This window comes from Lynx canadensis, chromosome F1, assembly GCF_007474595.2.
Source record: "Lynx canadensis isolate LIC74 chromosome F1, mLynCan4.pri.v2, whole genome shotgun sequence".
NCBI lineage: Eukaryota > Metazoa > Chordata > Mammalia > Carnivora > Felidae > Lynx > Lynx canadensis.
The window spans coordinates 67,679,415-67,704,354 of record NC_044319.2 but is presented as its reverse complement, the minus strand read 5'-3'; the positions used below and the strand labels follow the sequence as shown (position 1 = coordinate 67,704,354).

General features: G+C 43.1%; 1 protein-coding gene across 1 annotated transcript in view; it reads right to left on the bottom strand.

Moving 5' to 3' along the window:
• The window catches only part of ASH1L (ASH1 like histone lysine methyltransferase), a 198,058-nt gene that overhangs the window by 10,194 nt on the left and 162,924 nt on the right, over nt 1–24,940 (bottom strand). The window contains 9 exon segments of the mRNA XM_032591884.1: nt 573–705; nt 788–842; nt 3,697–3,849; nt 4,947–5,104; nt 6,737–6,831; nt 6,992–7,156; nt 7,564–7,672; nt 20,848–20,994; nt 21,123–21,329. Of these exon segments, the coding sequence (XP_032447775.1) occupies nt 573–705; nt 788–842; nt 3,697–3,849; nt 4,947–5,104; nt 6,737–6,831; nt 6,992–7,156; nt 7,564–7,672; nt 20,848–20,994; nt 21,123–21,329 (1,222 nt within the window).

The window sequence follows — 24,940 nt, the reverse complement described above, 5'->3', positions numbered from 1 at the left end:
ATACACTTAGTGTCTTGAGGAAAGAAACTACAGACAACCTAAGTGTGGTAAGGTAATACGTATTATGTGATACAAACATTCAATACTAAATTAGGCTTTTACAAAAATTTCTTTTTTGGGAGTATAATTTAACCTTCCATTCTGGTCACATCAGTGTCGTTATTACACAAGACTCTACAATATTGAGTACGCTGTAACCCTTTCCCAGAGGGTATTCAATAAAAACTGTTGCCTTTCGGGGCGCCTGGGTAGCTCAGTCGGTTGAGCATCCGACTCTTGATTTTGGATCAGGTCGTGATCCTGGGGTTGTGGGGATCCAGCCCCAAACTGGGCTCTGTGCTGACAGGCCTGCGTGGGATTCTCTCTCTCTCTCTCTCTCTCTCTGCCCCTCCCCTGCTCTGGAGTGCGCGCTCTCTCTCTCTCTCTCCCTCTCAAAAAAAAAAAAAAAAAAAAAAAAAATTGTTGCATTTTGTAGCCAGAAATATAGTTTGATAAAAGAGGGTAAAAATCTTTAACTTCTGGAAAAGTTCTCTTCAAAACTGTGAATGCACGTCTGAAGTCCGGGAAAATACCTCAGCATTCCGAAAGACCTTGAGCATGTCGGCGTCAAAAGCCTCCACGGTCTTGTAGTGGCCGGTGAGGATGCGCCTCTCTACGGTGGCCAGGTCCAGGGGGTCAGAGATCTTCTCGTAATAATCAGCGTTCCTGGGGCACAAAGCCAGGGCATCAGTCCGCTGCGCTCGGCACCGGTCTACAACTCAGATGATTCCCCAATTTGTGAACTTACTTTTTCTTCGGGGGGAGGCTCAGAAGGGGCGCGGCCAGGACTTGTCGGGAAGGATCTGCAGAGAAGGCAAGGTTTCAGGGCTACATGACGCAAGAGAGGCCAGTACTAACTGCGGGCCAAAAACGCAGGATCCCCAAAATTAAAAGTTAGGGGGAAAAAATCCAAGTGTGTTTTGAGGGTGGCCATGGACATTTCAGGAATGGGGGCACTGAGGCAGGGAAGATCCCCTCGGGATTACCTGGAATGTGAAGATGAGGGAGATGTGCCTGAAATGCCACACCTGTTAGCTGGATAAGGAGAACAACCTTCTATGAGGAGTGAGAGATGGGAAATTATCACAGCAGAGCCAGCTGCTCAGGGCAACTCCCCGCTCGCCACGTTTTGCTAACGCAAAGAACGTCTTACCCCCAAATATTTTCTAGTTCCTGTCAATGGCCCACTGTTAATATTACTCTGTTGGTGTGGATTCAAATAAATTCCAGATAGTGAATAATTTGGTAGTGTAAATATTTCCTGGAATCAGTTTCCTTATAACACGGTTTCTCCAGATCATGAAAACAGAATTCAACCTGTGGGGCTGCTACCTACCTTACCCACTTTCTTTTTAAAAATTCTACTTTGTTACTGAAGACTCGTTACCACAGAATGCTGTCTTGGTTCCAGGCATGCAACATGTGATCTGATGATGCCACACGCCACCTGTTGCTCACAGGTGGCCACACACATCATTGCAGGACTACGGGCTACCCTCCCTGGGGGGCTACCCTCCCGGGGGGGCTACCCTCCCTGGGCCGCAGTCTTTGGCCCCTGGACTTACTTATCTCACAACTGCAAATCTTAATCTCTTTTATCTATTTCCCCCATCTTCCCCCACCCTCTCCCTCCAGCAACCTCCAGTTTGTTCTCTGTATTTAAGAATCTATTTATTTGCTCGTTTTGCTTTTTAGATTCCACACACAAGTGAAATCTCTGTCTGACTTATGTCACTAAACATAATGCCCTGTTAAGTCCATCTATGTTGTCACAAACAGCAAGATTTCCTTCTTTTTAATGGCCAAGTAATATTCCACCGTGTGTATTTACAACATCGTCCTTATCCACTCATTCATGGGTGGACGCTTGGGCTGCTCCCACATCCTGGCCCTTCTAAATAATGCTACAAAAAACACAGGGACACATCTATCTTTTTTACTTAGAATTTTCGTTTGCAGTAAATGCCAGTAGTGTGATTACTGGGTCATATGGTATTACTAGCTATTTACTTTTTCTATTTCCATCTTTAATTTTTGAGGGACTTTCATTCACCACCTTTCTTTCTAGCAACTACTGAAGAGAAAAAGCCTGTTGTCTCCTGCCCAGAAGATGGGGACATGCAGACACGCTGGCTGCAGACTCACGTCCCAACAGGCAGGGCTGGCTGGCAACGGGGGTGTGACTTTTTGGGGATGGAAACAGAACAGGTGCCACAACACTAAATCTTAGGACAGGTTGGTCCCCCTTTCTTCTCTATATCCTTAGGTTAACAAAACTGCAAAGAGCCACTAAAACATGGAGCTAAGGAATGGACTGAGAAAAGAGAGGGAAAGCGAAGTTCCTCAGAATCTAGCGAGACAGAGGGAGAAATAGGCCCAAACTGATAACAAAAAGCTGCAAGTATTTGTCAAACTCTCTCCTTTTGCTTATTTTTTTGAGGGAGAGTGCTCACAAGAGTGGAGGGCAGTGGGGGAGTTGGGAGAGAAGGAGAGAGGGAGAGGGGGAGAGGGGGAGAGACAGGGAAGATGGGATAGAGAGAGTGAGGGAGGGAGGGAGAGTGATATAGATAGAAGCATAAGACATGATATGTATATAAAATGAGCTATAATTATTAGATCTTAGATATAGCGTACTCGACTCATCTCTCATCTAGAGAGAGAGCGAGATCTAATGAATCCCAAGCAGGCTCCACATCTAGCACAGAGCCCAACGAGGGGCTCGATCTAATGACAGTGAGAACATGACCCGAGCCAAAATCAAGTTGGCCACTTAACCAAATCAGCCACCCAGATGTCCCTAAAATCTTTCATTCTAAACATCTCCAAATTTCCTGGTCAGAAAAAGTCACGAATGTTACCAAACTACCCTCCCCAAGTTAAAAACTCTCCTTCCCCACGGTCGCCCCCAACACATACTCAAGAGAGGTCTTGAAAGAGGAAAGATGTGATAAAAGTGTTTGCCTGAAAATGCTTTTAAAGTAATTTTCTTGCAACTTTATGTCCTTTTCCTTGATGTGGGGGCCACGGCCTGTGAACTCTCCAAAATACATGCAAAGTTATACATTTTTCTGGGGAAAGAGTCCACAGCTTTTATTAGACTCTCAAAGGTCTTTTGGTCAATCAAAAAAGCTTAAGGGGGCACCTGGCAGGCTCAGTTGGTGGAGCTGCGGGTCTCGATCTCAGGGGTGTGAGTTCAAGCCCCAAGTAGAGATTACTTAAAAAAAAAAAAAAAAAAAGAAAAAAAAAAGTTGAAAAAACAAGGTTAAGAAACACTGATGTTGTATGTTCACAACACCCTTCTCCTTGAATTGCTAATCCACTGTGTCATTCAGGAATATTACATCCAAGACAGAGACTGGTCCTTTCTGTTCTACAGCTAAGACATGTGATTCCTGAATGTAGTCCTTAGCTGTGGTAGAATTCCAATAAATACCAAGGATTGACAGAGGCGATCAAGGAATGAGACCCTGTCAGCACTCCCCAAAGACGAAAGCCACTCCTATGAATTCTACACTCTGACCAGGAAGAGTGAAGTCACCTCCTGAACCCCTAGCCCTGAACGTCCATTGTTCTTGATCTTGGGTGTCTCGGGTGAGGGTAAGAGACAGGATTTGTACAGGAAGAGGAGGAGAAAGCCTTCGGGGTGGATGTGGTCACCTTTGTAGGAGATGATGCCGTCACAGATCTCTTTGAAGATCTGGGCAAGGCGGGCTGCCCGCGCCACCTCAATGTTCTCCTCAGCTGCTGCCAGCCGTCGCGTTCGAACAGATCGTGCTGTCTGCAGGGCGGAGAACTGGGTCATGAAGACATCTGCAAGGGTCAAGTGAAAATCAGTTCCCCCACAGATTCTTGCCGTTTGCTCTATTGTCCTTGAAGTGGTCAGATAGATTAGTGATCATGAAGTTCTTTGTCCCCTTCTTAAAGAATGTCAGGAAACGCGAGTTAGAGGGGCCTGATCTCAGTGGCCAGATGCTGTACAGAACAGCAGCTGCAAACTCTGTGCTTCAAAACGGGTCTGTGTTTGAATGCTGGCTGCCCTACTTCCTAGCTGTGTGATTTTGGGTGAGTTACTCGCACTCTCTGTCTCGCTTCTTGACTGCAACGTGGGAATAGTGGTAGGGCTTCCCTCACGAGAGAACTGTGCAGACTGAGATAGCGCTCTTAGTGTGTTTAGCTCAGGGCTTGACCCGTAACAAAGACTCAGGAAGTAATTACTATTAGCAGAAGATCTGACCTAAGTGGGACGCAAGTTCAGAGAACTGATGCCAATCAAATTACTGACAGGATAGAAGGCAAATTTCTAAATCTGTCTCGTTCCCCCACACACCATGCATAATGTGTCTACTTTTTGAGGGACAGAAAGAAAGACTCAAAGAGGAGCGTGAGCTTTTGAACAGTATTTCTACCTAGGAAGGGTGCTTGGAGAGGCCAGTTTCTCTGTTTCCAGTCTGTTCTGGACGACAGACCCGAACTCAGGAGTGCTGTTAGGTTATTCGCTCAAGAGGCATAAAGGAATCTCAAGGTCTGTGTGTAGAACGCTCATCTGAACGTGGGGGAAAGTCTTCAAGTTCACACTGCTGTCACCGTCTCCCGCGCTCGGCGTCACTATGTGCCGTGTGCAAGTTATTCTCCGGGCAGGAAGGGAGACAGAAGACCCACTGCCTATCACAAGTCTGGGAACGCTCAGGCTGCGGGCAAGTGTTTGGGAAGCTGGTGAGGGGGTGTCTTCCTATCCCCCAGGGCACAGACTCGTGGCTGAGATTGACGGGTGATTGATTGTGGACCGATGCTTGTATGTTGGGGTCTTAACTTTTTTGGTGTAGACTGAAAAGAATCTTTGAACACAACGCTGGAAAGGAGCTGCAGGGATCCCTTTGCGACCGTGTCACGGGACGAACAGGCCTTACCGGACTTGATGTTCCCGTCATCTCGGCAGACGCTGTTCCAGCGCGTACACAGCGATGCTGAGTGAACATCCTCGCTGGCGGGCTTTACCTCCTCCTGTTTCTGCCGGATCTTCTCCCAGTTCCGGACCAAGAACACATGATGCTTTAACACAAAATTCCTGTAAGCAAGGAAGGAAGTTCCTTTATTCATTTAATAAGCATTTATTACATGTCTACTCTACATAAGCCACTATTAAGATGATATAAATGAATAATTATCAGCTAATTCAGCTATTATAAAAATAATTACATATGGGGACACATAATTCAGTTTTGCATCCTGGCTTTTTTTTCCCCATATAAAACATTCATATAAGAAAACATATACATTTTTAAAGTAGGCTTCATGCCCAGTGCGTGCCCAACATGGGGCTTGAACTCATGACACAGAGATCAAGACCTGAGCTGAGATCAAGAGTTGGACGCTTAACCGACTGAACCACCCGACTGAATGTCCCAAAACACTCCCCTGTATTATTTACAAGTATCTCGCGAAATACCACTGAAAAGCTGCAAAACTTCTACCAATTGCGACAGCTTGACTGGAAGGCAGAGATTTACAAAGTGCGTGCACAAATTCTAAATGAAGCCGCCAAAATGCAGCATGGGCTCAGGATTCGCTGTTACAGGGAGAACTGGACTGGGAGGTAAAGGCAGGCATTTACAACAGACACACCAGGCAGACTGTGTTAGGTGAAGTGCCTCCACGTAGACCTCGAAGTTTAGACGAGTCAGGTGTATCTTGAAGAGCTCTGTGAAGGCATCAGTAGATGCCTGGGTTCCACGTCTGAAAATTACGGTTTAAGTGGTCTGACGGTGGCCCGGGCGGCACGAATCTCAAAAGCTCCCTGGGCTAATATGCGGCCAAAGCAGAAAACCACCTGACTGGATCATCTCTGTTTTACTGAGGTTTAAAATTTCTATGACTTTAAGTGATACAGGATGAAAGGGGCTAAAATTACAGTAAAGTTATAAACAAGGATGAACTTTCTAAGATACTGGAGTGTACGGTCACAGAAGACGCAGAATACGTCCCAGGACAATTTGAAACCCAGGACGTACATATTTCCTTCGCTTCCTTCTGACACGGACAAACCTCCCCTGAATACAGGGAAGAGCGTAAATGACCCTAAAGACCCTTTTCACTGCTCTATTACTGTGTCAACAAAGCAGGAACCTTGACCTTTTCTGTGCCGAGGTTCCTCTGGCAGGCTGGTGAAGCCCATGTGACCCTTCTCTGAACAAAGTTTTAAAGTATTTAGACATTTTGAATTAATAAGCAGTTTTTAATTTGTAACACACAGGATTAAATGGAAACCAAATAGTCAGTTTTCAGAATATTAAAAAACCCCTGAAATTGTGATACAGAAATAAACGTTCCTTTTTCCCCACATGACAAGATCCAGTGGTGGGTTTCACCGGCACAGCAACCTCGAGGGGGAGAGCACGTAAACGACACTTTGACATGTCCGTGACAACTGTGACAAGCGATGAAAATGTGAACGTTAAGTCGTGGAAGCTGCGACTACTACACGCACTGTTTGTCTACCATCATAGTTGACGGAAATGCTAAATTTCAGTTAGAAATTCGGAAAAATGGAGACAATCCCCCCCCCCCCCACCCAAATTTATATATCCTGACTCCCGGCTGGAGAGCTCGTGCACAAAAGAAATGATTTAACCACACAGATGTTTCTTAATTTTCTAAATCGACAAGCAAATCACACAAAGGTAAGAAAAGCTCCTTTTACCTTTCTCGATTAGACATCGGCTTCATTTGTAACTGGGGGGTCAACCTTGTGGGAGCGTTGATGTTTTCACTGGGCTCTTCGGAGAGGTGGCCTCTCTGAAAGTGGATCAGATGCGGGAAGGGGAGGACCGATGAGAAATCCCCTCGCAGAATGTTAGAGCCGCTGTAGGAGGCTGCCCCTCTGCCGGCCCCTCTTCCCGCCAGTAAGCGCCTCTAAGCAGCTGTTCGGGGAAAGAGCCAGGAGATCATGACTCACCCTTTTCTTCAGCTTGTGCTTAGACTTCCTCTTCTCCTTTGACCGTCCAGACTTCTTGTGAGTGGCCACAGGCTGGCTGCTTTTGCTGCTGGTGAGCCCGTTCATGCGCTGACTCTTGCCCCCGATGATCCCTCGACACTTCTCAAAGCCACACTTGCACAGTTGCTTTGAAAGGAAAGAGAAGAGAACTCTCGGCTGCCAGTTCACTTACAAGTTCAAACAGAAGTCCCGAGCACCTGGGCACCCAACAGTGTGAATCAGGACATTCTCATACAGAGGAAAATAACTGAGGAGAAACTTAATGTGCTTCCACGGAAAGGAAAGATTAAAATTTGGGAAAACTTCTTCACTAGGCAAGTTAAGAACTGACCGAGGACCAAACACGACCGGGCAGTCTCTTTCTAGTTCCGAGACCAGGGAGAGCCGGCAAGGGGGTCGGTGAGTGGGGTGAGAACCACCGTCTCCAATTCACTTCACAGCGGCCGTCCGTCAATGCCGTCTACAGAAGGCGGTGTCGGGGACGGCGCTGTGAGGACGCTCAACCTCCCTCTTGATGGACTCGTGGTGCTCACCTGCTTTTCAACGTTAAAGGAATGGAAGTTGTAATCGTAGGTGAGCTCGGTACCAGCTGGCATGTCTTTAAGAGCATACAGTCCGATCCGGTACACTCCATTGACAGACCTAGAGAAAAGGACAGGGTTAAAGGCAGAGAGCCTTTGTTTTCTTTTTTAGAGTTTATTTCTTTATTTTGAGAGAAAGACAGCGGAGTGGGGGAGTGGCAGAGAGAGAGAAGCCCAAGCAGGCTCTGCTGGGTCAGCGCAGAGCCTACTGTGGGGGCTCGAACCCCACAAAGCTGCAAGATCATGACCTGAGCCGGAACCAAGAGTTGGGACACTTAACGGACTGAGCCACCCAGGTGCCCCTGAAGGTAGAGATTCTTAATACCTTGCCTAAACCCTAGAAAAACGGGTATGCTGATTTCAAATGTGCCTTTGTTTCTGTGTCCAATTACCCAGGTTTCCTGGCCAGACTCTGCAGTATAATATCTCGCTTCCATTCTGTCCAGCCTGTGTAACACTGCCAGATTAATAGTCCTCAGTCAGCTTTCTGGAAAACACGGACCATGCTGTCAGTGAGAATAGGTCTTAACGTTTCCTGCTTGATATTCAAAGTCCCTCTAAAACGTGGTGTAGGTCTACTTATTAAGTAAATTATTTCTTATGGTTAATCTGTAAAACTTCTAGTTCCTACTGATCTCCAGCTTTCTCGCCTGTACAGGAGTCGCTCTTTGGTTCTATTCTATGTAACTTACTAATGATCTACCACGTACTATTCTAGATGCTTTATGTAGTAATCATAGCTATCACTTGAGTGATTGTTAAGTTAATTACAACATCTTGCTGTACTTATTTAATCCTCCCAACAACAGTATTAAAAACGCACTATTATTAGGGGTGCCTGGGTGGCTCAGTCGGTTGGGCGTCTGACTTCAGCTCAGGTCATGGTCTCACGGTTCGTGAGTTCGAGCCCTGTGTCTGGCTCTGTGCTGACAACTCGGAGCCTGGAGCCTGGTTCCGATTCTGTGTCTCCCTCTCTCTCTGCCCTTTCCCCACTCACGCTCTGTCTCTGTCTCTCTCAAAACTAAATAAACATTAAAAAAAATTTTTTTTTAAAGACACTATTAGTATTATGGCCCCCATTTTCTAAATGAGGAAGCTGAGGCAGAGAGGTTAAGTAACTCATCGGAAGTCACACAGCTAATAACCAAGGGAATCGAATTGTTTGTTTATTTATTTATTTATTTATTATTTATTTAGAGGAACACAAACAGGGGAGGAGCAGAGACAGACAGGGAGAGAGAGAATCCCAAGCAGGCTCTGCACTGTCAATTGTGGAGCCAGATGCGGGGCTCAAACTCACGAACCTCGAGATCTTGACCTGAGCTGAAGTTGGATGCTTAACCAACTGGTCACCCAGGTATCCCGAAAGTTTATTTTTTAATTTTTATTATTTTCAAAAATAATTTTTTTAATGTTTATTTTTGAGAGAGAGAGACAGATGGACAGAGTGTGAGCAGGGGAGGGACAGAGAGACAGGGAGACACAGAATCTGAAGCAGACTCCAGGCTCTGAGCTGTCAGCACAGAGCCCGATGTGAGGCTTGAAATCATGAACTTCGAGATTATAATCTGAGCTGAAATCGGATGCTTAACTGACTGAGCGACCCAGGCACCCCCAAAATTTTTTTAAAAGTAATTTCTATACTGGACATGGGACTTGAACTCACAACCCCAAGATCAACACGCACATGTGCAGGCTCTTCTGACTGAGCCAGCCAGATGCCCCTATAAATACTGCTGAATTTTATCAAATGTTTTTTCTGTTGCTCCTGTTGGGATGATACATGATTTTTTGCCTTATTCTGTTAATGTAGTTAAGTTACACTGATTGTGAATGTTCAACCAGCCAACCAACCTCTCATTCCTGGAGTAAACCCCACACAGTCGTGATGTATTAACCTTCTTATATACTGCTAGAGCTGATTTGCTAAAATTTTATTTTTTTTGCTAACATTTAAATCAGGATTTTTGTGTCTGTGTTCATGGGAGATACTGGCCTATATTTTTTCTCTTTTAAAATTTTTTTTTTTTCTTCTTTTCTTTTTCTTCTCTTTTAACATTGTTGTTAGGTTTTGAATGAAGGTTATACTAGCCTTATGAAATACAAGAGTTTATAAGATATCGGTAGTAGAGACATTATTTCTTCTTTAAGAATATATAAGAATCAGGGGCACCTGGGTGGCTCGGTCGGTTAAGCATCCAACTTCGGTCCAGGTCATGATCTCATGGTCCGTGAATTCAAGTCCCGCGTCAGGCTCTGTGCTGGCAGCCCTGAGCCTGGAGCCTGCTTCAGATTCTGTGTCTCCCTCTTTCTCTCTGCCCCTCCCCCACTTGTGCTCTGTCTCTAGCTCTCAAAAATAAATAAATGTTAAAAAAAAAAAAGAATATATAAGAATCATCAATGAAGATATTTGAGCCTGAAGCTCTTTTGTCAGCAACTGTTAATTATATACCCAATTTCTCATAGACATTCAGACTTTTTATCTATTCTGGTGTCGTTTTTGGTAAGGTGTGCTTTTTCAAGGAATTTGTTCATTTAACTTTCCCAATAGAAAAAAAACTGTTCAGGAAAATGGATAAACTAACTGTGGTATACTTACATATAGGAACACTAGCCCAGAATAAAAATCAACAGAACACTGATGTACTGAACACAGGTACACTGTAAAAACACTATTCTAACTGAAAGAAGCCAGACACAGACTACATACATATGCAGTTGTGCAACAGGCTCTAGGCAAGATGAATCTGGTGACAGAAACCACATCACTGTTTGCCTCTGAGATGGCGAGATTCTGAGGAGGTAGAAAGGAACATTCTGAAACAACGGAAATGTTCTATATGTCGGTAAGGATGTGGCTTGTGTGGGTGTCCACGTCTGTAAAAATGGGTGGTGATTTACGTTTAAGATCTGTGTCTCGGTGGCGCCTGGGTGGCTCAGTCGGTTAAGTGTCAGACTTCAGCCCAAATCATGATTTCATGGCTCATGGTGTCGAGCCCCGTGTCAGGTTCTGTGCTGACAGCTCGGGGCCTGGAGCCTGCTTCAGATTCTGTGTCTCCCTCTCTCTCTGGCCCTACCCCACTCACACTCTCTGAAAAATAAATACTAAGAAAAAAATCTGTCTCTACGTAATATGTAAATTTAAAAATTTACAAAAATAGAAAGCTGTTGAAACTATCGTCTTTTAAAAAGTTGTGTTAAAACACACAGAAGATAAAAAGTGGTGTTAAGTACATCCACATTGTTGTAGAGCCATCACCACTAACCACGCTCATGGCTCTTTTTGTCTTGTAAAACTGGAACACCCCACGTGTAACAACCTGCTACCCTCCCACCGCTCACCACTATTCCACCATCTGCGATGCTGACGACTCTGAGCGCCTCATGCGGGTGGAATTGTACAGTGTTTGTCTTTTGTGCCTGGCTTTTTTAACTCGGCATAATGACATCAAGGTCCATATCCATGATGTAGGATATTGTGCATTTTCCTTCCTTCGTAAAGCTGAATGATAATTCCGTCATACGTATGTATGCACCACGTTTTGCTGGCCCAGCATCCCCCGAGGGACACTTGGGTTGCTTCCACAGTTTAGCGCCTATGAACAATGCTGCTGTGGATACGAAGGTGCAGACACATCTTCCAAACGCTGCTTCCAATCCTGCGTAAACAGCCGGAGGTGGAACTGCTGGGCCATAGGGTAATTCTGTTTTTAATTGTTTGAGTTTCCCCAAGTGGAAATACTACTTATATCCCCACAGGCTGCGAAAGGATACCAACTGATCTACATCCTCATCAACGCTTGTTTTCTGTTATTCTGACGCAGCCACACGATACGCGTCAGGTGGCGCTCTTAAGGATTAGTGCTCTCGGACACCTTTTCCTATGCTTATTGACCATTTGTTTCTTTTCTTTGGAGGAATGTCTCTTCAAGTCCTTTGCCTTTTTTTTTAATTATTATTTTTTAAGTTAGTTTACTCATTTTGAGAGAGAGTGCGAGAGCGCGCTCTAGCGCCCGCGAGCAGGCATGAGCGAGGGAGGGGCAGAGAGAAGGCCAGAGAGACGATCCGAAGCAGGGTCCATACTGTCAGTGCTGTCAGCGTGGAGCCTGGTGCGGGGCTCAAACTCACAACCATGAGCCTGACCTGAGCAGAAATCAAGAGGTGGACGCTTAACCAACTGAGCCACCTAGGCGCCCCTGCCCATTTTTGAATCAGGACGTTTATCTTCTCCCATTTTGTGTGTTGCCGCTTTACTCTGTGTCTTTTGATGCACAAATTTAAAAATTTTCATGAAATCCAATTTGTCTATTTTCACTGGTTACCTGTGTGAGCTTCTATCCTGTTTTTAAATATATTTGTTTAATGTTTGTTTATTTTTGAGAGAGAGAGAGAGACAGTGTGAGTGGGGGAGGAGCAGAGAGAGAGGGAGACACAGAATCCAAAGCAGGCTCCAGGCTCTGAGCTGTCAGCACAGAGCCCGATGAGGGGCTTGAACTCACAAACCGCGAGATCATGGCCCAAGCTGAAGTCAGAGGCTTACCGACTGAGCCACCCAGGCGCCCCATGCCTCAAGTTTTCTCCTAGAAGTCTGGTCGTCTTAGGTCTTAGTTTAGGTCCTTGATGTATTTAATTTTTGTATATGGTGTTAGGTAAGGGTCCAGCTTCATTTTTTTGCATATGGATATCCAGTTTTCCCAGCAACATTTGTTGAAGACTATCCTTTTTCCACTGAATGATTTTGGCACACTTGTCAAAACTCTTTTGACTGTGATGTGAGAGACTATTTCTGAGTTCTCTTTCTCTTTCATGGGTCTATTGGTCTGTCCTTAGGCCAATAAAATGCTGCTTTGATGACTGTAACTTTGAGGTTAAGTTTTGAAATCAGGAAGTGTGAAGTCCTTCAAGTTTTGTCCTTTTAAAGAATGGTTTGGTTGTTCAGGTCTCAAGATTCCATGTGAATTTTAGGATGGGTTTTTCTATTTCTGTAAAAAAAAGTCATAGGGGTTTTGATGGGGTTGTACTGAATCTGTAGATGGCTCTGGGTAATACCGGTATTTTAACAATATTAAGTCTTATATGTGTTTCCATTAATTATGTCTTTTAAAAAAGTTGTTTTTTTTTTTAAGCTTTTTTGGAGAGAGGGGAAGGGGAGGGAGGAACAGAGAGAGAGGGAGACACAGAATCCGAAGCAGGCTCCAGGCTTGAGGTGTCAGCACAGAGCTGACGCAGGGCTCGAACCCATGAACTGTGAGATCATGACCTGAGCTGAAGTCAGATGCTTAACCGACTGAGCCACCCAGGCGCCTCAATTTATGTCTTCTTTAATTTTCTTTCAGCAATCTTTTATAGTTTTTTCATGGTACAATTCTTTCACCTCATTGGTTAATTCCTAAGTATTTTATTCTTTTTATGTGCTATTGTAAATGAAATTGTTTTTGTAATTTCCTTTGCAGATTCACTGTATGGAAATGCGCCTGATTTTTGTGTGTTGACTTTGTACTGTTATTTTGCTGAATTTGTTTATGAGATCTAACAGCTTCTTTGTGAAGCCTTTAGTATTTTCTACATAAGATCATGTCATATGCAAATAAAGTTAAACTTACATCTTCCTTTCTGACTCGAATGTCTTTTCTCTCTTTCTTGTCTAATTGTCCTGGCTAGAACTTCAAAACTGTGTTCAACGGAAGCGCAGAAGCCAAGCACCCTCATGTCGCTCATGACTTTATGAGGGATACATTCCAAGACCCCCAGTGGATATCTCAAACTGTGGACAGCACCAAACCCTAGGGGGGGGGGGGGGGGGGGGGGAAAGTGGGTGATGGGCACGGAGGAGGGCACCTGTTGGGATGAGCACTGGGTGTTGTATGGAAACCAATTTGACAATAAATTTCATATTAAAAAAAAAAAAACCCAAACCCTAAATATACTATGTCTTTTCTTAAACATATATACCTATGATAAAACTTAACTTATAGATTAGCACAGTAAAAGATTAATAACAAATAAGTAATATAAAATACAATTATAGCAATATACTGTAATGAAAGTTACTGAATGTGGTCTCTTTCTCCCTCTATCTATTTATTCTTCCTTTCTTTGTGATGATGTGAGATGATGAAATGCTTACGTGATGAGATAAAGTGAAGTGGATGATGGAGGCGTTGTGACATAGTGTTAGGGTTACTACTGACCTTCTGACCATATGTCAGAGGGAGGGTCATCCGCATCTAGACCAAGGTTGACCACCGGTAACTGACACTAAGCAAAGTGGAACTGCGGATAAGGAGGGACTACTGTATTATGTTCAGGTAGTTTTCTTCTATGCCTATTTTTATTTTTTTAAAAAATGTTTATTTGAGAGAGAGTGCAAGCAGGGAAGGGCACAGAGCAAGGTAGCAAGAGAATCCATGCAGGCTCCACGCTGTCAGTGAAGAGCCTGACGTGGGGTTTGAAGCCACAAACCGTGAGATTATGACCTGAGCTGAAATCAAGAGACGGAGGCTTAAACCGACTGAGCCGTCCAGGCGCCCTTTTAGTGCTTTTATTATTACGGGGTGTTGAATTCTGTCAAATGCTTTTTTTGCATCAATTGAAAGGATTTTTTTTTCTCCTTTCATTTTATTGATGTGGCCTATCACACTTTCTCTTACGTTGAACTTTTTTTTTTTTTTAATTTTTTTTTTTTTAACGTTTTATTTTATTTTGAGACAGAGAGAGACAGAGTATGAACAGGGGAGGGGCAGAGAGAGAGGGAGACACAGAATCTGAAATGGGCTCCAGGCTCTGAGCTGTCAGCACAGAGCCGACGCGGGGCTCGGACTCACGGACTGCGAGATCGTGACCTGGCTGAAGTCGACGCTCAACCGACTGAGCCACCCAGGCGCCCCTCTTACGTTGAACTCTTATGATTCTCTTATGTTGAACCATTCCTGCATTCAAGAATAGATCCCACTTGGTCAGGGCATACAATCCTTTTAATATGCTGCTAAATCCTGCTTGCCAGCATTTTGTTGAGGACTCGTGCATCAATGTTCACAAAGCATACTGGCTTGGTTTGTAGTTTTCTTTTGGGGTCTTTGTCTGGCTTTGGTATCAGGACTATGCTGGCCTCACAGAGTGAGTTAGGAAGTGTTTCCTTCTCTTCAATTTTTTGGAAAAGTTTGAGGATTGGCATTAGTCTGGAAGAATTCATCAGTGAAACCATCAGTTCTAGGGCTTTTCTTTGTTGAGAGATTTTTTTTTTATCTTTTTTTTTTTTAAAAAAATTTTTTTTTTTTTTAATGTTTATTTATTTTGGGGACAGAGAGAGACAGAGCATGAATGGGAGGGGCAGAGAGAGAGAAGGAGACACAGAATCGGAAGCAGGCTCCAGGCTCTGAGCCATCAGCCCAGAGCCTGACGCGGGGCTCGAACTCACGGACCGCGAGATCGTGACCTGGCTGAAGTCGGACGCTTACCGACTGCGCCACCCAGGCGCCCCTGTTGAGAGATTTTTGATTACGGATTTGATTACGCATAACATTACGGATTACCAGTCACAGGTTTATTCAGATTTTTTGTCTCTTCATGATTTTAGTCTTGGTAGGTTTTGTGTTTCAAGAAATCTGTCCATTTCAATGAGGGAATCCAATTTTTTGGCATACAACTGTTCATAGTGTTCTCTTACAATCCTTAGTATCTCTGTAGAATTGGTGGTGACCCCACTTCCATTTCTGAATTTCGTGAGTCCTCTTTTATTCTGAGTCCATCCAGCAAACGCTTGTTGACTTTATCTTTTGAAGAACCAATTTTGGTTTTACTGATTTTCCTTTCTGTTTTCCTATACTCTATTTCTCTCTACTCCGATGTTCATGATTTCCTCCTTCTGCTAGCTTTGGGTTTAGTTGTTCTTTTCTCGTTCCTTAAGTGGTAAAGTTGGGTTGTTGACGTGAGATCTTTTTTATTCGTAATGTGAACATTTATGCCTACAAACTTTCCACTCAGCATTGCCTCTGCTGTGTCCTGTAAGTTTAGGTGTGCCGTGTTATTTTAATTCATCTCCAAGTACAGTAAAACCTTGGTTTGCAAGCATAATTTGTTCTGGAAACATGCTTGTAATCCAAAGCACTCATGTATCAAGCGAATTTTCCAGAACCAATTGGCTCAGTTGTGATCATGTGACATTGGGCATCACGTACTACTCGTATTGCAGACGTCGCTTGTTTATCAAGATAAAATGCATTAGAAACGTTTGCTCATCAGGGTGACTGGATGGCTTGGTTGGTTAAGTGTCCAACTTCGGCTCAGGTCACGATCTCAGTTTGTGGGTTCAAGCCCAGTGTCGGGCTCTCTGCTCTCAGCACAGAGCCCACCTCAGATCCTCTGTCCCCCTCATGCTCTCAAAAATAAACATTAAAAAAAATCTGCTCATCCTGTGGACCACTCGCGATTTGCAATCCAAGGTTTTACTGTACTTTCTTTCTTCCTTCCTTCCATCTTTCTAACAGAGAGGGTGGAGGGAGACACCCACGCAGAGTCAGAGAGAGAGGGAGACACAGAATCTTAAGCAGTCTGCACGCCCACTGCAGAGCTGGCGGGAGAGGGAGGGGCTCGCTCTTTACACCCCTGAGGTCATGACCTGAGCTGAAACCAAGTAAAACCCTTAACCAATTAAGCCACCCCGGCGTCCCAGGTGTGTAAATCTTTGTAACGGTTTTATCTTCTTGTTGTACAAAATCTTTTATTAGTACACAATGTGTTTTCTCTGTCTCTTGTAACCATTTTGGTTTCAAGTCCATTTTGTGTAGCTGCTGTTGCGCTGTTTGGGTTACTATTTGTATGAAATACCTTTTTTGATCTTTTCACGTCCAGCCTGTTGTTTTGGATCTAAAGTTGAGTCTCCTGTAGACAGCATGTAGTTGGATCATGTGTCACCTATTCTGATCGTTTTTAAACTGAGAAAAAACTGACACACATATTAGTTTCAGGTGTACAACATGATTCAGTAAAGGTACATATTGCAAACTGATCACCACAGTAATTCTATTTAACATCCATCCCCACACTCAATTCAAAGTGTTTTCTTGTGCTCAAGCTCTATTCTGTAGCCAAGCTTCCATTAATCCATCAGTGAATACTGGGGTTATTTCACGTCTCTACTATGTAAACAAGGCTCCTATGAACATGGGAGTGCAAGTATCTTTTTGAGTCTGTGTTTTTGTTTCCTTCGATAAATACCCAGAAGTGGATGTGGGATCATATGGTATTTCTATTTTTATTTTTCTTAAGCAGGCTCCATGTCCAACGTGGGGCTAGAATCATGGCCCCGAGATCAAGAGTCACATGCTGTGTACCAACTGAAACCAGCCAGCAGCCCGATTTTAATTTTTTGAGAAAAGTTTATACTGTTTTTTTTTTTTTTTTTAAGGTTTTATTTATTTTTGAGAGAGAGGGAGGGGCAGAGAGCGAGGGAAAGAGAGTCCCAGGCAAGGCTCCATGCTGCCAACACAGGGCCCGATGAGGTGGGGCTCGAGCCCACAAAATGTGAGACCATGACCTGAGCTGAGATCAAGAGCTGGACACTTACCCTGAGCCACCCAGGCGCCCACCATACTGTTTTCTGCAGTGGCTGGGCCAACTCACATTCCCACCTACAGTGCACGAGGGTCACTTTACTCCTCCTCCTCACCAACACTTGCTATTTCTTGTCTTTTTCACGATGGCTGTTCTAACAGGCACGAGGTGCTATCTCCTTGTGGTTCTGACTTGCGTTTTCCTGACGATTAAGGATGTTGAGCCCCCTTTTCATGCACCTGTTGGACATCTGCATGTCTTCTTTGGAAAGATGTCCATTCAGACCATTTGCCCTTTTTCAACTGGACTGCTTCGTTGCTACCGAGGTGTAAGAGTTCTTTGTATGTATTTTAGATATTAACCACCTACCAAATATATGAATTGCGCTACTTTCCCCCACTCTGTGGGGTGCTTTATTTTGCTTTCTTTTGTTGATGGTTTCCTTCGTATAGAGTTCGTTGTGGTCCCACTTGCTCATTTCTGCTTTTGTTGCCCTTTGCTTCTGGTGTCAAACCCAAAAAGTCCTCCCTGAGACTGATGTCGAGGAGCTCATCCCCTGATCACTTCTGGGAATTTTATAGTTTCAGGTATTACCTTTAAGTTCTCAAGACATCCCGACTGGACTTTTGTGTATGGTGTAAGACAGGCATCCAGTTTCATTCTTTCATATGTGGCTGTCCAGTTTTCCCAACACAACTTACTGAACAGACCGCCCGCTCCCTACCTTGGCCTTAAATTGGTCACACGAATGCAGCTTTATCTCTGAGCGCTCTGTTGTACTACATCCATTTCTATCTGTTTTATGCCAATACCATACTCTCTTGATTATTAGAGCATTGTAACAGTTGGGTATCATGAAGTGGGAAGCCTCCAGCCTTATTCTTCTCGACTCGTTTCACTATTTGGGGTATTGGGATTCTCTGTTCTATTTCCCCGAAATTTGCCATTGAAGTTTTGATTTTTATTGCACTGAGTTTGTAGACTGCTTTTGGCAGTGTGGACATTTTAACATTAATTCTTCCATTCCACAAGCATATGATATCGTCCATGTATTTGTGCCTTCTACAGTTTTTTCATTACTGAATCATTAAGGGTTTCAGTGTACGTGCTTTTTACTTCCTTGGTTAAATTTACTCTTAGGTATTTCATTTTTTATGCCACTGTTGAAAATGGGAGGATCGTTTTCTTAATTTCTCTGATAGGTCATTATTAGAGTATGGAAATTCAACTGAATTGCATAGTTTGATTCTAAATTCTGGAACTTAAACTTCATCGATCAGTTCTAACACTTTTTTCAGGTTTTCTGTATACAACGTCATGTCATCTACAGATGGAGACAGTTCTACTTCTTCCTTCCCAATTTGTATGTATTTTATTTCTTTTTCTTGCCTAACTGCTCTGGCTAGTACTTCCAGTACTATGTTGAATAAAAGTGGTAAGAGTGTTTTCTGATCTGTTTTTGTTTGATGTTTGTTTATTTTTGAGGTGGGGGGCGCAGAGAGAGGGAGGGAGACAGTGGACCTGAAGTGGGCTCTGAGCTGACAGCAGAGAGAGTGATGTGGGGCTCAAACTCACGAACCGTGAAATCACGACCTGACCCAAAGTCAGATGCTTAACCAACGGAGCCACCCAAGCACCCCGAGTGTTTTCTGATCTTAAGAGTAAAAGCTTTCCGACTTTCACGAGTGAGTAGGATATTAGCCGTGGGCTTGTTGTATGTAGCCTTTATTATGTTGACGTATGTTCTCTCATGCCCACTTTGTTCAAAGAGGGAGGCACCGAATCCAAAGCAGGCTCCAGGCTCTGAGCTGTCAGCACAGAGCCCGATGTGGGGCTGGAACTCATGAGCTGTGAGATCATGACCTGAGCCGAAGTCAGATGCTTAACCAATGGCCACCCAGGTGCCCCTCATCCCCACTTTGTTTAAAGTTTTAATCATAAATGGATGTTGAATTCCACTCTGTCACTTGATTGGAGAGTGTAAGCCATCCGCTTTTTTTTTTTCTTTAAGGTTTTAAGTAATCTCTATACCCAACATGGGGCTCAAACCCACAACTCTGAAATGAAGAGTTGTATACTCCACCAGGTGAACCAACCAGGTGCCCCAGGCCTCCAAAATTTCTGATTAGAAACCTGCATATCATCTTATTGAGGATCCCTTGTATGTGATGATGTGCTTGTCTAATGCTGCTTTCAGGATGTGCTCTTTATCTTTTCAAAGTCTGATTATGTTTCTTGCTGTGAGTCTCTTTTAAGTTCTTCTTACTTGGAGCTCGGTGAGCTTTGTGGTTGTTTGTGTTCATGCCCTGCATCAAATGTAGGAAGTTTACAAGCATTATTTTTTTCAAATATTCTCTCCGCCTCTTTCTCTTTGCTACTTCTGGGACACCCACGATGCACAGGCTGGTCTGCTGGATGGTGTCCCAGAGGTCGCCTAGGGTCTGTTCTCTTTCCTTCTATCTTTTCTCTTTCTGTTCTTCAGGCTTGGAGAATTTCCATTGTCATATCTTGAAGTTCATGGATTCTTTCTTTAGTCTGCTCAAATCTGCCTTTGAATCCCTCTAGTGGATTTTTCATTTCAGTTATGGTCCTTTAGGCTTTCTATCTCTTTGGTATTTCCATTTTGTTCACACATCATTTTCACAAATTTGTCCACATCATCCCTTAGTTCTTTGAGCATCTTTGGGCATTTGTTTTGAGGTCATTGTCTAATGTATTCTCAATTGAGTCTTTTTTAGGGAAAAATTATTCTGAATTATTTTTTTCCTTTGAATGGGCCACGGTTTTCTGTTTCTTTGTATTCCTTGTGATTTTTCCTTGAACACTGCAAGTTTGAATGTAATAATGTGGTACATCTGGAAATAAGATTCTCCCTCCTTTCCCAGTGTTTACATATCTTAACCTTTAATTTCTAGCTCCCAAGCGGAAGAAAAGTGAAAAATGAAGGGGAAGAAAATAGGGCCCTTCAAGTCTCTCGGTAGTCACTTCAGGTGGAGGAAGAGGGGCTTACGACATTGGTGGAGGGACAGGGATCCCCGGCGTTTGGAGGACAGGGTCCTCTTTACCCAGCCTGGCTTCTGCCATCTGTCAGCAAGCTGTTCCCAGCAATGCCTACGTAGCCGCCTGCCGTGTGGCTGGGGGTAGAGGATGGGTGGTTGCTACTGTTCTAAGTTGAAATTGACCAAAAGGAACCACAGCTTGCCATCTCAGCCTTCCCCTAGTAGCTGCAAGCTTTCAACAGGCTCCAGAGTTCCAAAATTATTACGTTAGACATACTCTGCCCATGTAATTATCTAAGAGGTAATTTTTCTCCTTTTCAGTTAGATTCTAGTCTATTTTACTAATTTTTGTTTCTCACTGTGACAAATCCAGTGGGCTTGTAATAAATATGCTGAGCAAACTCACAGGAGAACCATGTGACACAGCGCCCGGCACACAGTGAGCAGTCAGTATGTGTTGGGTATTACCGCTGTAGCATCGTATGTACTGTTGTGGTTTCCTGGGGGTAGTTAGGTTGAAGTGAGGAAACAGCAGCAGCTTACTCTCTGCCGGGAGGAGACGGTGTAACGGGATCGCCGGAGGTCTCGTGCCGGCTGACCCACACTGTGGCAAGATCCCTCTAGTGATACCCTCGTGTCTCCCGCGCTGCTGGACTCTTGGCTTCACCAGCCCCTGCTTTCTTACCATTTCTGCATCTCACAGTTGGGATCGCAGCTGTGGTTGATGAATCGGGCCTCATTGCCCATGCGGTAACTGTCGATCACCATCCCGCTATCCAGGTTCAGGCAGTAGTGGTCGCTGTGATTATGATACTGCTCAATCATCCTGTTCCTGAAGAGGAGAGGAAGAATCGAAAGCCAATTAATGATTAAGTTGAAAGTAAATTGGAAATCTTCCATTTTCCATTCTCATCTGGTCTCTTTGCCATTTTCCTGGGGTGTCCCCACTAATCACTGTACCTGAACTCTTGCTCGCTGACAACCTCCCCCAGGTACTCGATGATGAACTGCCCGGCTTTTAGGGGTTCTTTGGTTCGGATTCCCCAACCTTTTTCCTCAGCTCGAAATCGTTCTAGACACTGCACCCACTCATGCCTCTGTATCCTCTGGTTACAGCACTGCTCACCACAGGGACAAGTGTTGGGGGAACATTCAGCAAAGATCATTCTAGAAAGAAGAGAGAGAACTGCATGTCAAATAATATTACATATGCCTTCAGGGACCCATTTTTCTTTTATAGGAACTCTTAAAAGGAATACACAAAATTTTTAATTTTAACAAGGTTGGATTGGTTAACAAGGTACTAATACATAACTCCAAAACTTAATAATACTGAAAATTACCAAGTCAAGTTATAAACACCGGATGGATTAAACTAACTATCCACTAAGCATCCTGGGTAAAACACAGTATCATATGTAGCTCTGTACTAAGAATAAAACCACAGACCATAGAGGAATTAATAATTTCCAGATTACATAGCATTTTGTTTTGAAGCAGCTCATGGGTATGTACAGATTTTGTTTTCTTTTTAAATTGTGGCAAAATCACACATAAACTGCACACTGTAAATATTTTTAAGCATACAGTTCAGTACATTTGCATTGTCGTTGTTTTATAAGAATTTTATATTTTATTAGTGTAAATGACATTCCCATACTGGAAATAACATTTCCAGTCTATATACTAGCTGAACCTATAACCACTAGTGAATTAGCAAGCCAAAATTTCTGAACACAGTAGACAAAGTTGTTGTGTACCTGTCTTCTCACTGCTTTTCGCTTTTACAGTTCTAGATCTTTCACAGAAGTGATTTAGTTTTGGTATAGGGTTTGAAATCCCAGTGAGACTACTGAACAGGATTAAAACAAGGGATGATTAAGAATATAATGGTAGATCGAAATATCACATATTTTATATAATGTACACACACACACACACACACTTTACAACTCTCGTAAAAAAAAACCATGTAACATTGTATAATCTGTCACAGTCTTTCTTCAAATAAACATTACCCCCATCTAAAGAGCAAAGAGAGCACAGTGTTGTCACAGAAATGAGCAGTTAAGAGTACCCACTGGGCTGGTCCTCAAGGTCTGACCATCAGCTTAGCCTGTGAAAGGCACTGGCTTATTGTCAAATTCACCACCTTTATGCTTTCTTCTGATGAATTCTTCACTGCATGAATACTACTAGACACCCCCCTCCTGAAAATGCCTCCTTGATTTTATGTGCTTTCTTGATTGCTCACAAACCAAGGTTTACCATATTTACTAGGGACAATGTTACTGAGGTTATAAACAACGTTGGACACGTTCTTGACTGTTTACTTGAACTGATGACAAAAACTCACTACTTGCTTTTAAAAATAGTCCTGAAACACCTGGGTGGCTCAGTTAGTTAAACTTCGGCTCAGGTCACGATCACAGCTCGTGAGTTCGATCCCCATGTCAGGCTCTGTGCTCACAGCTCGGAGCCTGGAGCCTGCTTCGGATTCTGTCTCCCTCTCTCTGCCCCTCCCCACTCATGCTCGCTCTCTCTCTCTCTCCTCTCTCTCTCTCAAATAAATAAAAACATTAAAAAAATAAATAAAAATAAAAAGTCCTGAATCTAGTCTTCTGTGGATATATGAACCTTAACATAGACACAAAATTGAATCTTACAGATCCTTTGAGATTTCCCCTGAAATATTTACAAAACCTAGAACCCAAAGACAGGAAAGACATTTTAGGTTGCTCCATTTAAGTAAATCTTTATGTGGGTTACTTTTAAATATATAAGGAAGCACCCACTGAATACTATATTTTAATTTTTATTAAATACAGAATAAATACATTTTAATTTTATTAAATACAGAATAAATAAATACATTTGTATTTAAATGTATGCATTTATCACATCATTCATTAGATGCATGCATAGGTAGGAACCATATTCTCCTGATATAAAGTTGGCAGCATTGTATCTGAGGTTTTGTTTGTTTGCTTGTTTTTGAAGAAAGACAACACGGTGTTGAGGATAAATGTGACACCCATACCAACAAAAATGACCCAAGACAAACCAATGTGATTATGTAAAGGTAAATATTTGGATTCCAATTTCCATGTGATTAAAAGACTAACGACTTAAAAGTAAGCAGAGTATATACTGGAAAGAACACAATTCTGATTAAGACATGTGTGGGATTCAAATTCTGTCTCTGTCACTCAAGTGTTGTGTACAATAGTGGAGCAATCTGCTACCCAAACTCTAGGATCCTTCATTTATAAAATATAAAACTATTACCTATCTCATTGGAGTACTGTGAAAAAGAGAGGGAAGTAGCCAATGAGATAGTCGCTATATTACAGCAATTTCACAGATAATAAATATCATATAAAAAAACACAGTAATGTTAGCACATAAAGGAATGCAAATTAAGCAATTTTAAAGATATATGATACTCCCAAATATCAACCAATGAAATATAAAGCACCGAAAATAAAGTTAGGTGTGAATCCCTAAGCGGGGTGGAACTACGGGGAAGTGAGTACATTCAGGTACTGGTGGTGACGCCCCAAATCCACTCATCATTTCATGCGAGCCACTGACAGTGCAGAGTAGGAATTATGCAAACATTCACAGTCCGTATAGGTAAGGCTCCTTCGGAGAGTGCACCCTAAGAATTAAGAAAGAGGAATGTGCCCAGTTTCACTGTGGTGCCATTTTATAGCAAAACATTGGGAGTCATGTGAATGATGAACCACAGGAGGTTGGCAAACTAGGGGCTATCAACCTACAGAAGATAACAGAGCACCTAAAAATGGTGAGTGAGCGGACCACATGGATACATAAAAGTGTGTATATAAAGCATCTGTGAGTGGAAAAAAATCAGTGCACAACACAGACTATACCAGCAGCCATGACTCCTATGTAAAACCGTATGTATGCATATATGTATACATAAGATGTGAATTTACAATGATGGTAAGGCAGAGTTTCTCAGATGTCATGTTGATACAGGAGGTACTAGAACATTGATTCCCGTAGCCCACAGGACAGTTGACTAGACACGGGGGAAGCAGTTTGTCTTTGGCTAGGAAAACTATCTAGAACAGGAAGTATCGATGTAAGTTCATCATTGGTTCTTCTGTACTGTAAATTTGCTTATGTTACTAAAACCAACAAATTAGATCTCCATTCCAGGGTCTCTATCAGACATTTCCATTTGAAACCTCCATGTCATTTAGAACTCAATGCCCCAAAGTAAAATAATAGTTTCCATCTCCAAACTAATCAGACCCCATACTTTCATTCTGTGGCAACAGGATTACCATCTCTCATTGGCAACACTGACCCAGTCAACACATGTCCATCTATGTGCACATGCCAATGGGTTCACCAGACCAGGTTTTCCTTCCAAACACATCATGCCCTTCTTTCACTGCCTCCATCCTACCTTACGCCCTCATTATGGCTACAATGTACGGAGATCTAGGAAGTTTCTAGAAACTGTGCTGAATACTTTATGAACATGTCTCCTAAGATCCTTACCCTTCCAACCCCCCATAAAGAAGGTACTAATTTTATGAGAGGGGTTAAATAACCTTCCTCAGGTCTTATAAGTAGTAACAGGATTTAAACCTGGGTATCGGTTAAGACTCTAAGTCTCGTTCTTTCCTGTTACTCTATGCAGCCCATGTGATGGGCTGAATGTTTGTGTCTCCCCAAAACGAACAGCTGAAGCCCTGGCCCCCAGTCTGATGGTTATTTGGAGGTAGGGCATTTGGGAGGTC